The 18,987-nt window shown below is 28.0% G+C and overlaps 8 protein-coding genes across 8 annotated transcripts; all 8 read left to right on the forward strand.

Annotated features, from left to right (window-relative positions):
• The first annotated feature begins 325 nt into the window (after positions 1 to 325).
• LOC128962202 (alcohol dehydrogenase 1-like) lies at positions 326 to 2,019 on the forward strand. Its single transcript, XM_054308556.1, has 5 exons — positions 326 to 520; positions 590 to 1,006; positions 1,086 to 1,230; positions 1,331 to 1,480; positions 1,570 to 2,019. The coding sequence occupies exons 1-5, from the start codon at positions 437 to 439 to the stop codon at positions 1,923 to 1,925; spliced, it is 1,152 nt and encodes a 383-aa protein (XP_054164531.1). The 5' UTR covers positions 326 to 436; the 3' UTR covers positions 1,926 to 2,019.
• A 453-nt stretch (positions 2,020 to 2,472) lies between these two features.
• On the forward strand, positions 2,473 to 4,453 carry LOC128962736 (venom peptide isomerase heavy chain-like). Its single transcript, XM_054309137.1, has 9 exons — positions 2,473 to 2,516; positions 2,793 to 2,845; positions 3,027 to 3,252; positions 3,397 to 3,496; positions 3,600 to 3,911; positions 3,982 to 3,991; positions 4,104 to 4,163; positions 4,273 to 4,299; positions 4,395 to 4,453. The coding sequence occupies exons 1-9, from the start codon at positions 2,473 to 2,475 to the stop codon at positions 4,451 to 4,453; spliced, it is 891 nt and encodes a 296-aa protein (XP_054165112.1).
• Positions 4,454 to 5,066: 613 nt separating this feature from the next.
• Positions 5,067 to 5,510, forward strand: LOC128962737 (regulator of MON1-CCZ1 complex homolog). The gene has a single exon (XM_054309139.1). It carries the CDS (start codon positions 5,067 to 5,069, stop codon positions 5,508 to 5,510), a length of 444 nt encoding a protein of 147 aa, XP_054165114.1.
• A 390-nt stretch (positions 5,511 to 5,900) lies between these two features.
• On the forward strand, positions 5,901 to 7,841 carry LOC128962527 (venom peptide isomerase heavy chain-like). Its single transcript, XM_054308903.1, has 8 exons — positions 5,901 to 5,995; positions 6,141 to 6,330; positions 6,631 to 6,730; positions 6,872 to 7,171; positions 7,314 to 7,323; positions 7,464 to 7,523; positions 7,621 to 7,647; positions 7,755 to 7,841. The coding sequence occupies exons 1-8, from the start codon at positions 5,908 to 5,910 to the stop codon at positions 7,829 to 7,831; spliced, it is 852 nt and encodes a 283-aa protein (XP_054164878.1). The 5' UTR covers positions 5,901 to 5,907; the 3' UTR covers positions 7,832 to 7,841.
• A 3,047-nt stretch (positions 7,842 to 10,888) lies between these two features.
• LOC128962738 (dehydrogenase/reductase SDR family member 9-like) lies at positions 10,889 to 12,148 on the forward strand. The gene is made up of 3 exons (XM_054309140.1): positions 10,889 to 11,117; positions 11,188 to 11,565; positions 11,622 to 12,148. The coding sequence occupies exons 1-3, from the start codon at positions 10,889 to 10,891 to the stop codon at positions 12,146 to 12,148; spliced, it is 1,134 nt and encodes a 377-aa protein (XP_054165115.1).
• Positions 12,149 to 12,534: 386 nt separating this feature from the next.
• On the forward strand, positions 12,535 to 14,265 carry LOC128962997 (17-beta-hydroxysteroid dehydrogenase type 6-like). Its single transcript, XM_054309452.1, has 3 exons — positions 12,535 to 12,922; positions 13,000 to 13,377; positions 13,669 to 14,265. Exons 1-3 carry the CDS (start codon positions 12,694 to 12,696, stop codon positions 14,199 to 14,201), a joined length of 1,140 nt encoding a protein of 379 aa, XP_054165427.1. The 5' UTR covers positions 12,535 to 12,693; the 3' UTR covers positions 14,202 to 14,265.
• A 1,098-nt stretch (positions 14,266 to 15,363) lies between these two features.
• Positions 15,364 to 16,453, forward strand: LOC128962739 (11-beta-hydroxysteroid dehydrogenase type 2-like). The gene is made up of 4 exons (XM_054309141.1): positions 15,364 to 15,436; positions 15,498 to 15,866; positions 15,937 to 16,162; positions 16,234 to 16,453. The coding sequence occupies exons 1-4, from the start codon at positions 15,364 to 15,366 to the stop codon at positions 16,451 to 16,453; spliced, it is 888 nt and encodes a 295-aa protein (XP_054165116.1).
• Positions 16,454 to 17,150: 697 nt separating this feature from the next.
• LOC128962998 (D-beta-hydroxybutyrate dehydrogenase, mitochondrial-like) lies at positions 17,151 to 18,569 on the forward strand. The gene is made up of 3 exons (XM_054309453.1): positions 17,151 to 17,461; positions 17,523 to 17,900; positions 17,965 to 18,569. Exons 1-3 carry the CDS (start codon positions 17,233 to 17,235, stop codon positions 18,486 to 18,488), a joined length of 1,131 nt encoding a protein of 376 aa, XP_054165428.1. The 5' UTR covers positions 17,151 to 17,232; the 3' UTR covers positions 18,489 to 18,569.
• The last annotated feature ends 418 nt before the right edge of the window (positions 18,570 to 18,987 follow it).

The raw sequence follows: 18,987 nt of genomic DNA on the forward strand, positions 1-18,987 counted from the left end.
CTTTATACACTAATATACTTTTTTTAAAATTATTATCAAAATAAATAATTATCAATTTTTAAAAAATATAATATATTTTATATAACACATGGAAATAATTCAAGGCAATGATTACATTAAGTTATAGTAAAACTAAATTTTTATGTCCCCACAAAAAAAAAAATATTAATTTTGATTTGTTATATTATAATGATTGTAGAAACTAAATGACAAAATAAAATACTTACTCAAAAAACATAATTTGATTGTCAATTATCTATTAAAATAAAATTAAACAAAAATTGATAAACAAAAATTTGTAATCATCATATATATATAAAAATGAAACTTAATATTTTAGTTTTGCCATTCAAACTAACATTTTGTTTGTGAAAACCCAAACCATACGGACTTAAGAAACTATTGGCACAATCACTGGGAGTACAGTACAGTAGATATGGCATCAAATACTGAGGGAAAAGTCATCAAATGTCGGGCACCGGTATGTTGGGGACCGAAAAAAGGACAAACCATTGTCGAGGTAATTAAATATTATTAAACAATTAAGTAGTATTATTATTATACATAATCACATCAATCAATCAATCAGATTGAAGTGGATCCGCCTAAAGATCATGAGGTGAGAGTCAAGATTGTGGCCAACGGTGTCTGTCGTAGTGATGCCCATCACTTGGACGGCGACTCGTGCGATGTGGCCCTAAAATATCCGCTAATCTTAGGACACGAAGCATCGGGTATTGTCGAAAGTGTCGGTCCGGGAGTTGAATCGGTAGTACCGGGCGATCACGTCATACTATTGTATTGTCCGCAGTGTTTGCCGGGCAAAGAGTGCGAGCGTTGTTCAAGCGATAAGACCAATGCCTGTAAGTACGACAACTTCAATACGACGTCTACTATGAGAGACGGCACTACACGGTTCCGACACAATGGCCAGACTATCTACCATTACTGCGGTATTAGTACGTTCAGCGAGTATACAGTGGCCCGAGAGGTGCAAGTGGCCAAAGTAAGAACATTTCAAACTAACAATAGCTCAGTTATCTCATATGTGTGTCTGTTTTTAACTAAACTATTTTCATCTGTAGATTGATCCGAAAGCACCGCTAGAATTGGTCTGTCTTATTGGCTGTTGTCTGGGCCAAGGGTTCGGTGGTGCCCAGCATATGGCTGGTGTAACACCGGGCAGTTCGTGTGCCGTATGGGGATTGGGTGCTATCGGTTTGGCCACAGGTATGATCTATATAATATAGATTGCTAAAAAACTAATTAATTGTACAGTAAATCAATCACAAATATCTTAACCACTTACCCCCCAATAATAATCACACAGCCATGGCCTGCAAGGATGCCGGAGCCAAACGTATTATCGGAATCGACACCAATCCCGATAAGTTTGAGTTCGCAAAGAAGTTCGGTTGCAATGAGTTTGTAAATCCCAAAGATCTTGATATACCAGTGCAACAGTACTTCCAGAATGAGGGTATTTTTATTATAGATAATCATAATTAGTATTATTATTAGTTAAACAAAATAATAATAATAATTATTATTATTATTGTGAACCTGTAGGTGGTCTCGACTATACGTTTGAGTGCGTCGGCGGCAACCAAATGGTTACACTGAGAGCCGCCTTCGAGTCGTTGGCTCCGTGGGGCACCTGTATCTTTTCAGGTGTAACCAAAGCGCACGTTGAACTATCCATTAAGCCCAACATGTTTTTGGACGGCCGTACTATTCGTGGTTCGACATTTGGCGGTCTCAAGAGTCGTACCGGTGTCCAGAAATTGGTCACAAAGTTCCAGAACGGCGACTACCAATTGGAACCGTTTGTTACCGGCCGCTACACCATCGATGACATACCCGAGTGTTTTGATCTGTTAAGACAGGGAAAGGCGTGTCGATCGATAATACTTTATAAACAATAATTGTTTTATTTTTTATAATAAAATCTAATCATTTTGTTATTTGTTTTTTTTGCTATTAAAAAAATTAATTAAATAAAACAAAATTAATTGATAGAAAAAATTAAATATTATTTTTTTAAAAATGTTTTAACATTATAAAATTGAAAATTGATATATAATCTATGAATATATATATATTCATATAAAACTTTCAGGTAAACTTTTTAAAATTATATACTAGTAAACGGTCAGTAATAAAATTATTTTCCAATATTAAAATATAGTAAACAATTTGTCAAATTAATAATATTTTTTTACAATAAAATAAACTCTACTAAATTGATTAAACAAATTTACAATAGGTAATTAGTTAATAACAGAAAAATAACCTTGATAAATATACTATTAATATTTACATAGCTAATATATAATGATTAAAATCAATTTTCAATTTTTTTTGACGTTAGAGGCGCTAATAATGTTCACATATTTAATTTAATTTAATTTTATGTTATTTTAATTAAAATAATGATACTAGAAATTAGTAATTTTCATTATTATTATTATTATGTTAATTTTTTTTGCATTTAGTAATTTGATAATTGTCTGTGTGTTTAGTTGATTATTGTGTATTAAATCTAAATTATTTTTAAACAGTAATTTGTTAAATAATTTTTTAAAATGTATAAAAATAATGAATCTTATAATTAATGTAATTTAATAAATTTTAATTTACCATTACATTTAACAAATATAATACATTTATATTACATAAATGTCGTAATAATAATAAATTTAATAACAAACAAATTAAAAAAACATGTATATTTATCTAAACAAATTGATTTATTTTATTTATCACAATAATAATAATAATAATTTAATTTTACTATTATTATCATTGGCAATAATTTTGAAACAATTTCAGCTAACAAAATGCGGTAATCAAAAAAAAAATATTAGTGAAAATTATTTATTTTTAAATAATTGCTAAAATAATTTAATTTATTATTATTTTTTCTTTCCATATCTTTGTATAATATTACACACTCAACAACAAACAAAATCATAAATTAATTATCACATTAAACAACAACAACAACGACAACAACATAAAAACAGCCAAAACAAGTGGCTATAAAAACGATGCCAATTGTGGCCTCAGAGACGAAGACAACGACGACGACAACAATGATAAACCAAAGTTTTATATTGTCGGCGGTATTACTGTCAAGAAGACAAATGAGATCCCGTTTTTGGTGGTAATCAAAAACGATGGTAAAGTGATTTGCGGCGGATCTATACTCAATGAACAGTGGGTACTGACGGCCGCACATTGTTTCAAAGGGTAATTTGGTTATACATATTACTGTTTATATATATATTGTATATAAATTATATTAATAATAATATTTATTTATTTTTGGTATTCAATTATATATATATTACACACGTCATCACCAAAAAAAAAATTATAATAATTAAATTATAGTCGAGAAAAAATTAAATCAAAATATAGGCTACACGTGGGCACAGTTACCAGTGAAGGCGGTAAAGCCTATAAAATTAAGCGCATAATAGTGCATCCAGTGGTAAATACAGTACTTTAACAAAACACCAACAATACACCAGTTTTGATAAAAAAAAACAATTTTTTGTTTTTTTAATTAAATTTAATTTTTTTTCAATACTAAGTTTAGCTACGAAACAATGAACTCGGATATTGCTTTGCTTAAGATTGACGGCAAAATCAAATTGGGATCAACTGTGCGAACCGTATGTTTGCCAACTGTTAGCCATTCAAAATCAACCGGCGAAGTAACGGTTGCCGGTTTCGGTAGAGTTGTCCATCAGGGAAAACAAGCCGATAAATTACAAATGGTTAAACTGCCTATTATTACTAATAAAAAATGTCAGAAAATGTATGGCGATTTGTCATTAGAGGACCAATTGACTATCTATGATACCAATATGTGTACCTGGTTTAAGGGTCGCGATAGTTGTGAGGTATGAGTTCCCCTAATATATATATGTATCGTATAATAACTAACTTTATTTTGTTAATATCCTGGAACAGGGAGATTCTGGTAATAGTGTTTTTTATCATCATATATACTTCATAGACACGCTTATCTATGTGTCTATTTAGTTTAAAAATTTATTATTTTGTTTGTTTGTTCAAAAAAAATCAATGGATAGGAGGACCGGCATTTCAAGTAAAGAATAATAAGAATATATTAGTGGGAATCATATCATTCGGTATATATATATAATAATAATAATTTTTTTAATTAATATATAATTATAATATATTGCAATATATTGTATTTATTAATTTTGTAATTATAATATTTAAAATGTAAACTAGGCTGGGATTGTGCTGATCATCATCCAGGTATTTATTTAATAATCAAAAAAATTAGTTATTAAAATTTAATTAAAATTTGTTGTTTTGTTATTATTATTATTTTTTTTTGAAACAAAACTTAGGTGTCTATACAAGAGTTTCCGATTTTCTCGATTGGATTAAGACTAATATTAAAAAATAAAAGCTATTCAACTATTATTATCATTTTATTTTAGTATTTTTTTAAATTTTAGTATTTATTATTATATTTTATTATTTGTTAAATTATACTAAACAAAAATGATGATTTTAAATTATTTTATTTTATCAATTAATATTTATGTTTAACTGATTTTTTGTTGTTGTTGGTGTTTTTGTTTTACACATTTTTTTAGGAAAAAATACAAACAAAAATAAGATACTAAATGTTTTTTTGATAAATTATACAATATTTAAACAATTAAATAATATAATTATAAAAATAACAACATTAGATAATAGATTTATTTAAGGAAAAGTTGTTAATTATAACTAAACTGTCAAATGCTTGTTGACCTTCAAAATAACCATTTTTTGAAAAAAAACTATTAAATTATTAAGCATTTTGATACTAATTCAATGTTAACTATACTATCATATAATATTCAAAATTAATTGTATAATATTTATAGTTTGATAAATTTTAATAATAATAAATCTAAGTTTTTTAATATAATTTAATTATGTTTTTACGGCATTTATTAGTCAATCTATGGCTGATTTCTATTAGTATATTAGTTATCTGTGTCTATCGTAGTGATATAACTGTAGTTTGGATGGGAAAGACTACGGCCTGCGATACCTGTGACGGCGTTGAAACCAATTCAGTCAGGAATGTCATCTGTTGTACAAAATTTAGCAAATGCTGTATACCTGATACCATCGACGGCTATTATCGACAATTAGATAGGGAAAGTAGTGTCAAAAATCGTGGTATTGGTCCACCATTTTATTACGGCGACAATACACCGGAATCGGTTCCAACAATTATCACAAGAAAACCGTCAAACAGGACAAACAATTCACAAAAGACAAAGAAGAAGACGACAAAAAAGTCTCGCAATGGTTCCAGTAATAGACAAAACAGTGGTCAACACACCAACAACAACAACAACAGTGGTAGGACTGGTAGTCAAACAAATGGAAAGACATATCGGACTATAAATGAGAGACAATTTGTTCAGCAATTGTTTGCTGCAATCGGTTTGCAAACTCAGTAATTATTTATTAATTAATAAAAATAAATTTTTTAAAAATCTATTAATATTAGTTTATATGTTTAAAAACATTATTAATTGTTAACATAATTATTATTGTATTGGAATTTAGTAAATTGTATATTTTATTTTATTTTTACTATAACTTATATAATTATTTTTTTTATTACTTTGATATTTTTAAACTTATTTTATAAACATAATATTTTTATAAAATATTATTAAATAGTAAAAATATGACACAATACAGTCATTTATTTTTGTATTTTATAAGTAATTTATAAATAAATTGATTAAAATATTAATTAATAAAAATGTTTTGTAATTTGATAGTTAAATAAAACTTTACAATACTAATGCCATTATAATGTGTGAATATTGATGCTAAGTGTGTGAAAACATGATTTATTTGACTACTAATTTAAATTATATTATATTGATTACATTATTGATATATCAATTATTTTATAATCAATTTATATTATGTGGTAATTATATTTCATTAAAAATAATTTAGTTTTATCATTTTATTTTTTTATGACTTAATTTATAATTAATTTAACTGTAGATTAACTAAAAATTAATACCTAATATATATATTTTTAATTTACATATATATTTAAATAACATTAGACAATGGTTATGATTTGAACGGGATGAATTGTGGCATTCAGGCGCCATTTAATTATATAGTAGGCGGTTTAACCCTCAGTACAATGGAGTTCCCATTCCTGGTCCTAATCAAGTTTATGGCCAGTACTGTATGCGGCGGTACCATCATTAATAACCAGTGGATCATAACGGCTGCCCATTGTTTTAATAAGTAATTTGAACTTTTTAAAAAATATTTAAGTATTAAAAAAATAATATTAAATATCTTAATTTCAATAATTAGATAAAATAAAAGTTTAGTTTATTTTACTATAATAATTTAGTACTAATATTTAGTTTTTATATATATTAATATTTAGTAAAGTATTATAATTACATTTAGTTTATGATGAGTTTATTTTAATTATTTATTTATTATAATAATTTTCTAAAAATTAACATACATAATTAATATTGTTTAAATTGTTTTGTATAATTTTTTTTGAATAATAAAATAAAACAATTTACCTAGGCGTTTAAATAGAATATCTGATTTTACTGTACATGCTGGTTCAATACATTTATACGATGGTGAGGTTTATCGTATGGAGTTTGCCCTAGTACATCCTAAAGTAATTATTAAATTGTTTAATTTATTATTATTTTAATTTTACTAATTATTATGAATACAAAAATAATTATTTTCTTAATTATATATTATTTTTTTTATTAATTTTTTTTTATAAAAATTTATTAATTGGTCCAATTGACAGTTTTCGATGCTAAAAATGACCTACGACATAGCACTGGCCAAGTTGACGACACCGATAAATTTTGGTCCAAACATCGGTACCATATGCCTGCCTAGTGTTCAGCGCCAGGAACCAAGCGGTACGATAACAGCGGCCGGTTGGGGACGACTCAAGGCCCATATGGCTGCCTCGACAGTAGTCCAAAAGGTCAACCTTCCCATAATCAGCGATGAAGAGTGTGCCCATAAATATCAGCGATTGGGAGTTACCATTTGGAACTCGCAAATGTGTACATGGCTTAAGGGACACGACACCTGTGAGGTATGTCCTCTATATACACAGTATATACTGTATCTCCCTGAGCCTTGTATTGGAACAGGGATGTTATTATATATATATGACTATCAAATTGATAATTGTTTTGTTTCGTTTTTTTTGTTGTTGAAAAAATTTACTACTTCAGGGAGATTCAGGTAACTATAAGATTAATAACAAAATTATTTTAAAAAAACATTTTAAAATAAGACCGTTTGTGTGTGCTGGATAAAATTATTAGTGAAAAAAATAAACAGTTAAATAATAAAAATAAATAAATTGTTGAAAAAATTTTTAGGCGGACCAGCATTTCAATTTAGTGGCGGTAGAGCCCATCTATTGGGAATTGTATCGTTTGGTTAGTTTGGCATAAATATATAGTTTTTTTTATTTAAAAAAACCTCAAAAAAAATTAATGTAACTTTTATTGACATTTTTTATTTACACAAAAAAAGGTATGGAGTGCGCTGATGCTAATCCAGGTAATTATTAATTAAGATTAATGTAAAACTTTAATAATTTAATAAATATAATTTGAATGCTTATATATTGTATATTTAATTTATACCTTTTTTTATATAAAATTTAGGAGTCTATACACAAGTATCATATTATTTAGATTGGATTACAACAATGTTACATCAATATGGCACTAATTATTTATAATAAAATAATTATAATAAATTAGTTGTACTTTTTTTTTATTGTTGGTATACTTATATAATATGTTTTATAGATTAATTTTTTAATTACAAATTATATTTAGTATATAGTTTTTATAGGTTTTACAGTTGAAATTAAAGAGTTAATGCATGAATTTTTTTTAAATAAAAATACAATACCAGTATTTCCGTAATAATTTTTAAAAAATTGGGTTTAAATTTTTTAATTTATTAGTTAGTTATATATTGAAATTATTAGTTAGTATTTAATTTTTTTGTTAATTTAAATTATACGGGATATATTTTTTTATATAAGTCTATATATATATAAATAAATTGTTAACCTGTTGTCTCTTATATATGAATTATTTGTAATTTGTTGTGAACACAAAAAAAATTTAGTTTTTTATTAATTTCATTTTTACTTTTTAAAAAAAAAATATTTGGTTATTGAATTGGTTGAGAAAATTAAATCATGAAATTTACGGCAACTATTAGTTTGCAACTATTGATTGTGCTATTATCGGTAGCCATCAGTTGGACAGTCGGCTATCGACCGAAACGACAGACCAGTAATGCAAACAATTTGGAAAGTATTCAAAACTTGTTGCGCGAACTGGAAAGGGCTAACGTCAACATCAATGAAATAAGCAATCAGGTTAGTCAGGCACAGAAAATACAACAACAACACCAACAACAACCACCACCACTACCACAACAACAACAACAACAGCAACCGATGCCGGGTAAAGACACACCGGTCAGGGATGCACTGACCCGACTGTTCAGTGCTTTTCAACAGGTATTACACGATTGATTGATATGACATATTATTTTTTAGGGTGTAATTTATTTGTTAATTATTGTTAATAAAAAAAACACATTAGATGGCCAGCGCTTATGTAGGCGTACTGACCAGTGTCGGCAAAAGTATAGGACTGCCGTCGATTGGTATCCAAAATGGCATAGAATTTATGCAGTCATCGCCTCCGCCACCGCAGCCAATAGGTATCAAACAAATTGGCGAAAATATCGATCAGTTTCGCGATTCTGTACAACAAGTGTCCAAAAACATACAGAACTTTTTCACTCGTGAGGCACCGGTAGAGAACAGTGTCCTTACAAAAGAAATTCGCAAATTTCTACAACTCTGGTCCAATCAGATCCAAGAAGTTGGCCAACAGGTCACAGATCAGGTCAGCCGAACGTTCGGCGGATTACAGGCCACAGGCGGCGGCGGGCCATCGGAAGGCGCATCCATTACAATACCGTTACCGTTCATGGACTTCATCTCAAATATGATGCTCGTCCTTCAGGACACGTTCAACGATCTATCCGATCGGGTGACCCGTTTGTTTGGCGGCGGTAATCGCGACCGACAGCCAAACAGCGAACTGCTGTCGGAAAGAGACGACCCGTCGTCGAAACCGTCGTCGCAATTGGATCTAATGAAAGAGTTCAAAAATCTTATTGAAATCATACAGAAGCGCATGAAATCCCTGTCCCAACAATTGGAGAGTATGATGGGTGCCGGCAGTAGCAGTGTAAGCACCGGTGCCGGTGGTACCACACCGTCCGATAAATTAAAAGCCGAACATAAAAGTCCAGTTTTTTATTAGTAAATTTTTAATGTATTATTTTTTATAGTTATTTATTTATTTATTATGTTTACAGTAATAAAACAAATTTTACATTAAATATGATTTTGTATTCTTTAATTGCATTATTATATTAAATTATATTATAATTTTTTTTATCAGTAAATGCAAAATATTAATTTTTAAAGTTTTTTCAATTGTAATAATGATTATCATTTAATATAGATTTCATAAATAAGTTTTAAAAAAATATTCTACTCTTAAAGCTTTAATAATTTAAAAGAAAATTAATCAATAATATTGTTTTAACTAAAAATTATATTTACGATTTACAATTTTTAGTTAAAACTACATTAAATGATAATTATAAATATAAAATGAAAATCATGATTACAATTTAAATTAATTAAAACATTGATTTCAAATTAAGTATAATATATTATACAGTATATATATGTCAATAAAACAAATAAGTGTTAAAAAAATTATTATTTAATATTTTTAATAAGTCTCAATTCTAACAAAGTACAGTGTATAATAAATAAAATTAATAAACAGTTAATTTATTTTTTTAAATTATATAAATTAATAAATTAAATATATTACAAATTAATATATTTTAATTTTTAAAAAATCTATTAATTTAAGTTAATTTTCAATAGATAATTATGTCGTTAATAAAAAAAATTAACAAATATAAAACAATTACAATATTTGCTAACTATTAGCACAATATTATTGTTAATGAATTTTTTGTTGTTTTATCTCAAACTTGTTTCAAACAATAGGTTTGTTTGCATTTTTGTCAATCATTTTGTGGTTAATCACCAAAAAAAAGATAAGCAAGAATTATAACAATAATAAATTTGTGACTTCATATAAAAAATATGTTTTTGATAACATGTATATAAAGTTTACTATTAGATTAAATTATGAGCAAAATATATATTTTATAACTCAAAAATTTATTTAACTAATTATTTAGACATTTTACAGTACTAATAATAAACTTATAACTTAACTTTGAATTTGATTTTTAAAAATTAGTAAACTTTGCTATAAATTTTTACACTTATTAAATGATGATAAATTAATATTACACTATTCAATACCAACAACAAAAAATGTTATTTAATATTATAACTATTATTTAACTGTTTGTTGAACTGCTTATTTGAAAAATGAGTACTAAATTAACCTTCAATTTGTATTAAGTTTATACTGTATATAAAAATATAACAAATAGAAAAATATTTTTTAATTCTTGATAAACTAATCTTTTATATAAATATTTCATAGATATCACAATTATTGTTTAAATTAGATATTTTATCAAATGTTATATAAAAAAATTGTTAAGTTGTCAAAAGTAATAATAATAATAATTTTTATTATATTTAGAATTGCATTTAGTTTTTACTGATAATTATTTAATTTTTTTCATTAAATATAATAAATTAATTATGTTATCAAACAAAAAATCATTACTAAATTGTTTTGTAGTACAATATGTGTTAACATTTGTCATATTATTATTGTTAGTTTGTCTGAGTTGTTGTCTCAATGAAATTGTCACAACATTGGGATCAATTGTATTACTAACAATCATATCGTGGTTTGTCACCAAACAGATCCGTAAAAGTTTAAACAATGAATTTGTGACTTCATATAAAAGAGCTGTTTTGATAACAGGTATATAAAGTTTACTATTAGTTTAAATTATGAGTAAAATATATATTTTATAATTTATTTAATTTGAAAGGTTGTGACAGTGGTTTCGGTAATGCATTGGCTCAGACACTCAATGAACATGGATTCAGAGTCTATGCCACAGTATTGGACACCGATAGCGACGGCGCCAAGAAATTGGTAACCAGTGCTCGGTTTGATGGTATGACTACAGTGTTGAGGATGGATGTGACGAATGATGAGGAAGTGAATGCAGTTTACGAACAAATTACTAAAGAATTGCAACAAAACGGTGAACAACTGTGGGCTGTCGTCAACAATGCCGGTATCATAACATGGGGACCACTGGACTGGGGAACTGTAGATAAATATAAACGTATATTTGAAGTCAACACTTTCGGCACCGTTAGAGTCACACGAACTTTCTTACCATTAATTAGACAATCAAAAGGTTAGTTAAAGTTGTCTTTGTTTTTTATATAATTAAATAATATATATATATTTCAGGTCGTATTGTAAATTTGGTTTCAATGAACGGTCGGCTGACGTTCAATAATGAGACCATATATTCAATGAGCAAATACGCGGCCATATCTTTCTCGGACGCACTCAGACGCGAGACTCGCAAATGGGGAGTCAAAGTGTCGACCATTGAACCCATGGCTTACAGGACACCGTTGTCCAGCAATGAATATTTTACACATGAATTGGACAAACAGTGGACAGAGAGTACACAACAAGTTAGACAACTGTATGGTAAACAGTATTATGAAAATCTAAGACACAGAGATGAGTCCACTTCGACGCTATCCGTCGGCAACAATATCTACGAAGTTATCGACAAATTGGTTGACGCTGTCCGCAGTACCGAACCTCTGGTCCGCTATGTATCGGTTCCGGGAACACCTTTTGACAAGTTTTTGACATTTCTAATACAACTAATGCCAACTGAATTGTATGACTATTATATTGAACTGAAAAACAGCCGCAAAAGTATCATTAAACCGGCAGCTCTTCAAACAAACACAGATTGATAATTGAAAAAAAATTGATGTTTTATTTTATTTTGTTTTTTTTAATAAATTTTTTTGAAAAACAAAATTAATTTTGAGAATAGCACAACAACAAGAATTATTTACGATTATTTAATTAATTAATTAATTAATTATTATTAATAATATTTAATAATTCCGTTATAACGGTATCTCTAAAGTTTAAGCAAAGTCTAAACGACTAAAATTATTTTCAATAATTATTTTTGTCATTAATTATAGATAAACATTAGAAAAAATTACTTGAAATAACATTACATTTATAATGTATTTGTTTAACACCAAGGTAATCAAGTTTTATTATATATTATTTATACAGTGATTTGAGCGCTTGAGAGAGAGAGAGAGAGAGAGAGAGAGAGAGAGATCAACACTTATCAATAAATACTATAAATGTATTTTTGCACTAAACTGTACGGTTAGTTATGCTCTTTGAAATGTACTAAAAAATAGTTAATTAGTTTGAGAGTTGACTTCAAGACAGACAGCAATTATTGTTTAAACTTTATTTTATTTTTTGCTATACAATGTCTTTAAAATCATTATTTTCGCTAAAATGTTTTGCCACTCAATATCTATTGTCGTTTTTGGCACTTTATTTGATTACTAAAGTGAGCTGTTGTGCCGGTTGTCTGTTCTCATGGTTGGGCGGACTACTAGTGTTGTCGGCACTTGCATGGCGTGTGACCAAAAAAATCCGCAAACGTATGAACAGCGAGTTTTTAACGTCATATAAAAGAGCCGTTTTAGTCACTGGTATGTCATTTATATCTGTATATTATATTTTGTTTTGAAATAATTATTTATTTAATACTAAACTTTTATTTTGTAAGGTTGTGACAGTGGTTTCGGCAATGCATTGGCTCAGACACTCAATGAACATGGATTCAGAGTCTATGCCACAGTATTGGACACCGATAGCGACGGCGCCAAGAAATTGTTGACCAGTGCTCGGTTTGATGGTATGACTACAGTGTTGAGGATGGATGTGACGAGTGATGATGAGGTGAATGCAGTTTACGAACAAATTGCAAAAGAGTTGCAACAAAACGGTGAAAAACTGTGGGCTGTCGTCAACAATGCCGGTATCTTTACTATGGGACCGGTAGACTGGGGGACAATTGATAGTTATAAACGTGTGTTTGAAGTCAACACATTCGGCACCGTCAGAGTTTCGCGAACTTTCCTACCATTGATTAGACAATCAAAAGGTTGGCAACACTTATATAATAATAAATTTAATTATTATTATGTAATATTTGAGTCTAATATTTAATAATTATGAACATTAGACTCAATATATGATATTTATAACTATGTTTAGTCTTTCTTATCAATTAAGTATTAAAAAAAACTATTTTAGTTTAACTTTTTTAAAAACAACTGATATGTTTTTTTTTCGCTAAGAGATAATTTTTAATCAAATAATCTAAACATTTATTTATTAGTAGTTTTTCTAAGGGATCTATACTAATATATTGAATTAATTAATCAATTGTTAGGTCGAATCGTAAATTTGGTGTCCGTTGCCGGCCGTTTTACGGCCCCGAGTCTGGCCATCTATTCGATGAGCAAACACGCTATCATATCATTTTCCGATGCCCTGAGACGCGAGTCACGCAAATGGGGTGTCAAAGTATCAACAATTGAACCGACAACGTATAAGACACCAATGTCTACGGCCGACTATCTGACCGACCAATTGGATCGGCTATGGAATGAAACGACCGAATCTGTTCAACAAGTTTACGGTCAAGAGTTTTACTCGAGTCTGAAGGGCAAGAATGCCAAAGCCTTGTCGTCGTACGGTATCGGAGAGGATATCAACGAAGTTATCGACCGAATGGTCGATGCCGTCCGTAGTCCCGATCCGCAGATCCGTTATGTTTGTGCTCCTAAACTATGGAAAATCAAACTGTTTCTGATAATAGCCCAATACTTTCCCACCGAATTCTATGACCTGATATGCGAGCACCGGATGGGCCAACAGTCGCCAAAACCGGCTTCACTGATGACAGTCAGAAATGAAGAATAAATTTAAAAATTAATTAATTAATGACAACACATGTGTTTGTTTGGATTTTCATTGTTGTTGTAATTTTTTTAGTTATAATCAAATTTGTCATTTTTATATAATTAAATAATTACGATATTATTGAATTGAGAAATTATTATTTTAATGTTACATTGATCACCAGTTTTTTATTTCAATGTAGTTCAAAACTATTTCAATAGTAAACATATTTATTTTCCAGTGAACATAAAGCTATTTCATTGATGAACATATTTATTTCAATACTTACTAATATATTTGCAATACATTCAAAACCAATTAATTAAATTTAATCTAAATATTAATATGTTTAGAAATGGTAAATAAATAGAGAATAATTTTATACAATTTATTTAAAAAAACTGTTTAAATTAATTAGTAAAGTGACCAACTTGGTTTAGTTTCAGGGTCAGTTTTAAATTAGTCCAAAATCCAAAATCATTGATAGTTTGATAACTTTATCTACTATTTAATTATCATTTGATTATTATTAGTTTATTTTGATATATTAAAGATACGGTTTCAGTTGTATAAAAAAATGGTTTCAATTTAAAAAATTTTCTTATTAAACTTACTTTATATTATTATTATCATAAGGACATTAAATTAATTATTATTATTATTAAAATATGTTAGTATTACTACATTAATTTATTATTATTCTAATAATTTTATTGTATATTTTTATATAAAATAAAAATATTTGTAAATTATATGATGTGAACTACGGTTCGTTTACTGGGTTTCGGTTCGGGTCCCATATCTAATTGAAGATACATTTAGGATATTTATTTGTTATATAATATAGCTAACATATATCTAAATTATACTAATATTAGTTTATATAATATTAAAATTATCTAATATTACGATAATATTTTTAATAAGTTTCAATTCTAATAAAGTCAAGTATAAATCGAAGTCATAAAAAATTAATTTATTGAAAAAAATTTGATTAGAAATTTAAACTAATTTTCAAGAGAAGATTATGTCGATAATAAAAAAGTTAACAAATATAAAACAATTACAATTTTTGCTAACAATTGGCACATTATTATTGTTAATGAATTTTAGTTGTTTTATCTCAAACTTGTTTCAAACTATAGGTTTGTTTGTTTTATTGTCGATCATTTCGTGGTTAATCATGAAAAAGATCCGCAAATATTATAACAATAATAAATTTGTCACTTCATATAAAAGACCTGTTTTGATAACAGGTATATAAAGTTTACTATTAGTTTAAATTATTAGTAAAATATTATATATTTAATTTGAAAGGATGTGACAGTTGTTTCGGTAATGCATTGGCTCAGACACTCAATGAACATGGATTCAGAGTATATGCCACAGTATTGGACACCGATAGTGACGGCGCCAAGAAATTGGCTCGGTTTGATGGTATGACTACAGTGTTGAGGATGGATGAGACTAATGATGAAGAAGTGAATGCAATTTACGAACAAATTGCAAAAGAGTTGCAACAAAACGGTGAACAACTGTGGGCTGTCGTCAACAATGCCGGTATTGTAACGTTTGGACCGGTAGACTGGGGAACAATTGATAGCTATAAACGTGTATTTGAAGTCAACACATTAGGCACTGTTAGAGTCGCGCGTACTTTTATACCATTGATTAGACAATCAAAAGGTATTTAGATTTAGTAAATAATTTTAACTAAATGTAATAATTATTTTATATTTAAATTTTCAATTATTAGGTCGTATTGTAAATCTGGTGTCAATTTGTGGACGCTTTACGACACCAAATGCGTCAATATATTCAATGAGCAAACACGCGGCCATATCTTTCTCGGACGCACTCAGACGAGAGACAACCAAATGGGGAATCAAAGTATCGATTATTGAGCCAACAATTTATAAGACACCGATGACCACCAGTGACTACCATTTCCGTGAGACTGAAAGACTGAGACAAGAGATAGTGTCCAACAACTCTACGGTCGCCAGTATTGTACAGGTTTTGTAAAAATTTGGTCAAATAAACGATTTCAAAGTATATTCGGTCAAAATATCGACGATGTTATCGACAAATTGGTGGACGCCGTCCGTAATGTCGATCCGCAGATCACTTACGAAGTCGGACCCAGTTATCTGTGGTCTGTCTTTCTGTTTGTCGAACAGTTTCTACCGTACGAGTTGTCCGATTGGATGAACACTAATCGGTTAACTAATTCATTATTTCCCGTTCCCAATGAACTCAAAAATCGTCACTAATTAATATACTAATTATTTTATTAGTAAATACTATATATATATATATATATAAATTTTATTATTAAGTAATTATTTTAACTTAGTTTAATAAAAATGTATGTAAAAGCATTTTGATATTGTAAGTAAATATTTGTTTCTCACTTAATTTTTTATAAATTTATTTGATAATAAAATAAATAAATTTAGCGCAAATTGTTTTTTTAAAATATAAATTCTATAAAAAAAATGATAAACTACTGTATAAATAAAATTCATTTAAATGCCAATTATAGCAATTAATAATATATTTTTTCTAATGTTATTGAGAATATATATATAAATAGCGTTTAAATAAACAGTAAACAATTTTTTACAATTTATTAAAAAATTGTATATATATATTAATTAGTAAAGTGGCCAACTTTGATTGTAACATAAGTTAGTTTTCAGGGTCAGTTTTAAATTGTTTTCGGCTAATCCGTGATAGTTGATAACTTTATTGTAAAGTTTATAAAATTATGTTTATATTTAAATTAATCTAATATTTTATCATTATATAGATATTGAAAGTACTGAAAGTACAGTACATTTATTTATAAGTTAAATAATTTGTTGACTTATAATATTATCTTATAATGCTTTAAATTTTCAACTATAAATAAATACAGTATAAAACAAAGTTAAAAATAATTTTGTTTTTAAAACTTACATCCCTTAATAAGTTAAATATTTTATCAATTAATATTTAAAAATTTTAATCAAAATTTTTATTAATTTAAATTAATTTTCAATAGTTAAATATGTGGTTAATAAAAAAGTTAACAAATATAATACAATTACAATATTTGCTAACTATTGGCACATTATTATTGTTAATAAATTTTAGTGGTTTTATCTCAAACTTGTTTCAAACAATAAGTTTATTTGCATTTTTGTCGATCATTTCGTGGTTAATCACCAAAAAGATCCGCAAATATTACAACAACAATAAATTTGTGACTTCATATAAAAGAGCTGTTTTGATAACAGGTATATAAAGTTTACTATTAGTTTAAATTATTAGTAAAATATTATATATTTAATTTGAAAGGTTGTGACAGTGGTTTCGGTAATGCATTGGCTCAGACACTCAATGAACATGGATTCAGAGTCTATGCCACAGTATTGGACACCGATAGCGACGGCGCCAAGAAATTAGCGACCAGTGCTCGGTTTGATGGTATGACTACAGTGTTAAGGATGGATGTGACAAATGATGAGGAAGTGAATGCAGTTTACGAACAAATTGCAAAAGAGTTGCAACAAAACGGTGAACAACTGTGGGCTGTCGTCAACAATGCCGGTCTGTTTACTTCGGGACCATTAGACTGGGGAACTGTAGACAGCTATAAACGTATATTTGAAGTCAACACTTTTGGCACTGTTAGAGTCGCGCGTACTTTCCTGCCATTGATTAGACAATCAAAAGGTAATTAGGTTTAGTAAATGATTTTTGTAAAAAAATTTAATAATAATTTCATTCAAATTATTAGGTCGTATTGTAAATCTGGTGTCAATTTGTGGACGCTTTACGTCACCTAACGTTTCAATATATTCAATGAGCAAACACGCCGTCACCTCTTTCTCGGACGCATTGAGACGAGAGACAACCAAATGGGGAATCAAAGTATCGACTATTGAGCCAACAATCTATAAGACACCGATGGCTACCACTGACTACCAGTTTCAAGAGACTGAAAGACTATGGTCTGAGACCAGCGATAGTGTACAACAAGTCTACGGTCGCCAGTATTGTACAGAGTTTATGAAATTGTCGGCAAATAAACGATTTCAAAATATTTACGGCCAAAATATCAACGATGTTATCGACAAATTGGTGGACGCCGTCCGTAATGTCGATCCGCAGATCAGTTACGAAGTCGTACCCAATTATCTGTGGTCTGTCTTTCTGTTTGTTGAACAGCTTCTACCGTACGAGTTGTCCGATTGGATGAACACTAATCGTTTAAGTAGTTTATTATTTCCCGTTCCCAATGAACTCAAAAAGCGACACTAATTAAGTCACTGATTATTTTATTTTTTTAGTTAAATATAATACAAATTTAATTATTACAATTAAATTTACATAACTATTCAAATTTATTCACTGTATAATATTTAAGTACATATATTATATTTATCACTTAATATTTATGAATCTATTTGCTAATAGATTAGATAAATCTTGATAAATATTATTTTTTTTTGTTTAAAAATATTATTAAATTTAAGTATAAATAAAATTATTACTTTTTTTAATTTACATAAGAAAAATAAGTCTAGACATTGAATTTGTAGTCAAAATGTTATTATTTTCTGCAATTATTGTATGAATTGATGCATTTTTTCACGAATTTATATTCAATGATTAAATAAAGGCTATACTACTAATAATAAACGATTACAAATAAACTGATTTTTAAAAAATTTATTCATACAATAGTCTATAATTTGCAATTTTATCACTGATTAACTATTATTAATAATTATTGGTAACTTACTATTTTTTTTATTCA

Source organism: Oppia nitens, unplaced genomic scaffold, assembly GCF_028296485.1.
Source record: "Oppia nitens isolate AA-2021 unplaced genomic scaffold, nextdenovo-longstitch-racon4-pilon3 scaffold6_pilon_pilon_pilon, whole genome shotgun sequence".
NCBI lineage: Eukaryota > Metazoa > Arthropoda > Arachnida > Sarcoptiformes > Oppiidae > Oppia > Oppia nitens.

Excerpts from the sequence above, each read along its gene's own strand:
- LOC128962527 (XM_054308903.1), top strand. The coding sequence starts at position 5,908 with ATGATTTATTTGACTACTAATTTAAATTATATTATATTGATTACATTA. Across the intron at positions 6,331-6,630 it reads GCTGCCCATTGTTTTAATAA|GCGTTTAAATAGAATATCTG; the intron begins GTAATTTGAACT and ends CAATTTACCTAG. Across the intron at positions 7,524-7,620 it reads ATTGGGAATTGTATCGTTTG|GTATGGAGTGCGCTGATGCT; the intron begins GTTAGTTTGGCA and ends ACACAAAAAAAG.
- LOC128962202 (XM_054308556.1), top strand. The coding sequence starts at position 437 with ATGGCATCAAATACTGAGGGAAAAGTCATCAAATGTCGGGCACCGGTA. Across the intron at positions 521-589 it reads AAGGACAAACCATTGTCGAG|ATTGAAGTGGATCCGCCTAA; the intron begins GTAATTAAATAT and ends TCAATCAATCAG. Across the intron at positions 1,007-1,085 it reads GAGAGGTGCAAGTGGCCAAA|ATTGATCCGAAAGCACCGCT; the intron begins GTAAGAACATTT and ends TTTCATCTGTAG.
- LOC128962998 (XM_054309453.1), top strand. The coding sequence starts at position 17,233 with ATGTGGTTAATAAAAAAGTTAACAAATATAATACAATTACAATATTTG. Across the intron at positions 17,462-17,522 it reads AAGAGCTGTTTTGATAACAG|GTTGTGACAGTGGTTTCGGT; the intron begins GTATATAAAGTT and ends TTAATTTGAAAG. Across the intron at positions 17,901-17,964 it reads ATTGATTAGACAATCAAAAG|GTCGTATTGTAAATCTGGTG; the intron begins GTAATTAGGTTT and ends TCAAATTATTAG.
- LOC128962738 (XM_054309140.1), top strand. The coding sequence starts at position 10,889 with ATGTTATCAAACAAAAAATCATTACTAAATTGTTTTGTAGTACAATAT. Across the intron at positions 11,118-11,187 it reads AAGAGCTGTTTTGATAACAG|GTTGTGACAGTGGTTTCGGT; the intron begins GTATATAAAGTT and ends TTAATTTGAAAG. Across the intron at positions 11,566-11,621 it reads ATTAATTAGACAATCAAAAG|GTCGTATTGTAAATTTGGTT; the intron begins GTTAGTTAAAGT and ends TATATATTTCAG.
- LOC128962736 (XM_054309137.1), top strand. The coding sequence starts at position 2,473 with ATGTTAATTTTTTTTGCATTTAGTAATTTGATAATTGTCTGTGT. Across the intron at positions 3,497-3,599 it reads GCATAATAGTGCATCCAGTG|TTTAGCTACGAAACAATGAA; the intron begins GTAAATACAGTA and ends TTCAATACTAAG. Across the intron at positions 4,300-4,394 it reads TTGTGCTGATCATCATCCAG|GTGTCTATACAAGAGTTTCC; the intron begins GTATTTATTTAA and ends AACAAAACTTAG.
- LOC128962739 (XM_054309141.1), top strand. The coding sequence starts at position 15,364 with ATGAAAAAGATCCGCAAATATTATAACAATAATAAATTTGTCACTTCA. Across the intron at positions 15,867-15,936 it reads ATTGATTAGACAATCAAAAG|GTCGTATTGTAAATCTGGTG; the intron begins GTATTTAGATTT and ends TTCAATTATTAG. Across the intron at positions 16,163-16,233 it reads AGACTGAGACAAGAGATAGT|TATATTCGGTCAAAATATCG; the intron begins GTCCAACAACTC and ends ACGATTTCAAAG.
- LOC128962737 (XM_054309139.1), top strand. The coding sequence starts at position 5,067 with ATGGGAAAGACTACGGCCTGCGATACCTGTGACGGCGTTGAAACCAAT.
- LOC128962997 (XM_054309452.1), top strand. The coding sequence starts at position 12,694 with ATGTCTTTAAAATCATTATTTTCGCTAAAATGTTTTGCCACTCAATAT. Across the intron at positions 12,923-12,999 it reads AAGAGCCGTTTTAGTCACTG|GTTGTGACAGTGGTTTCGGC; the intron begins GTATGTCATTTA and ends TTATTTTGTAAG. Across the intron at positions 13,378-13,668 it reads ATTGATTAGACAATCAAAAG|GTCGAATCGTAAATTTGGTG; the intron begins GTTGGCAACACT and ends ATCAATTGTTAG.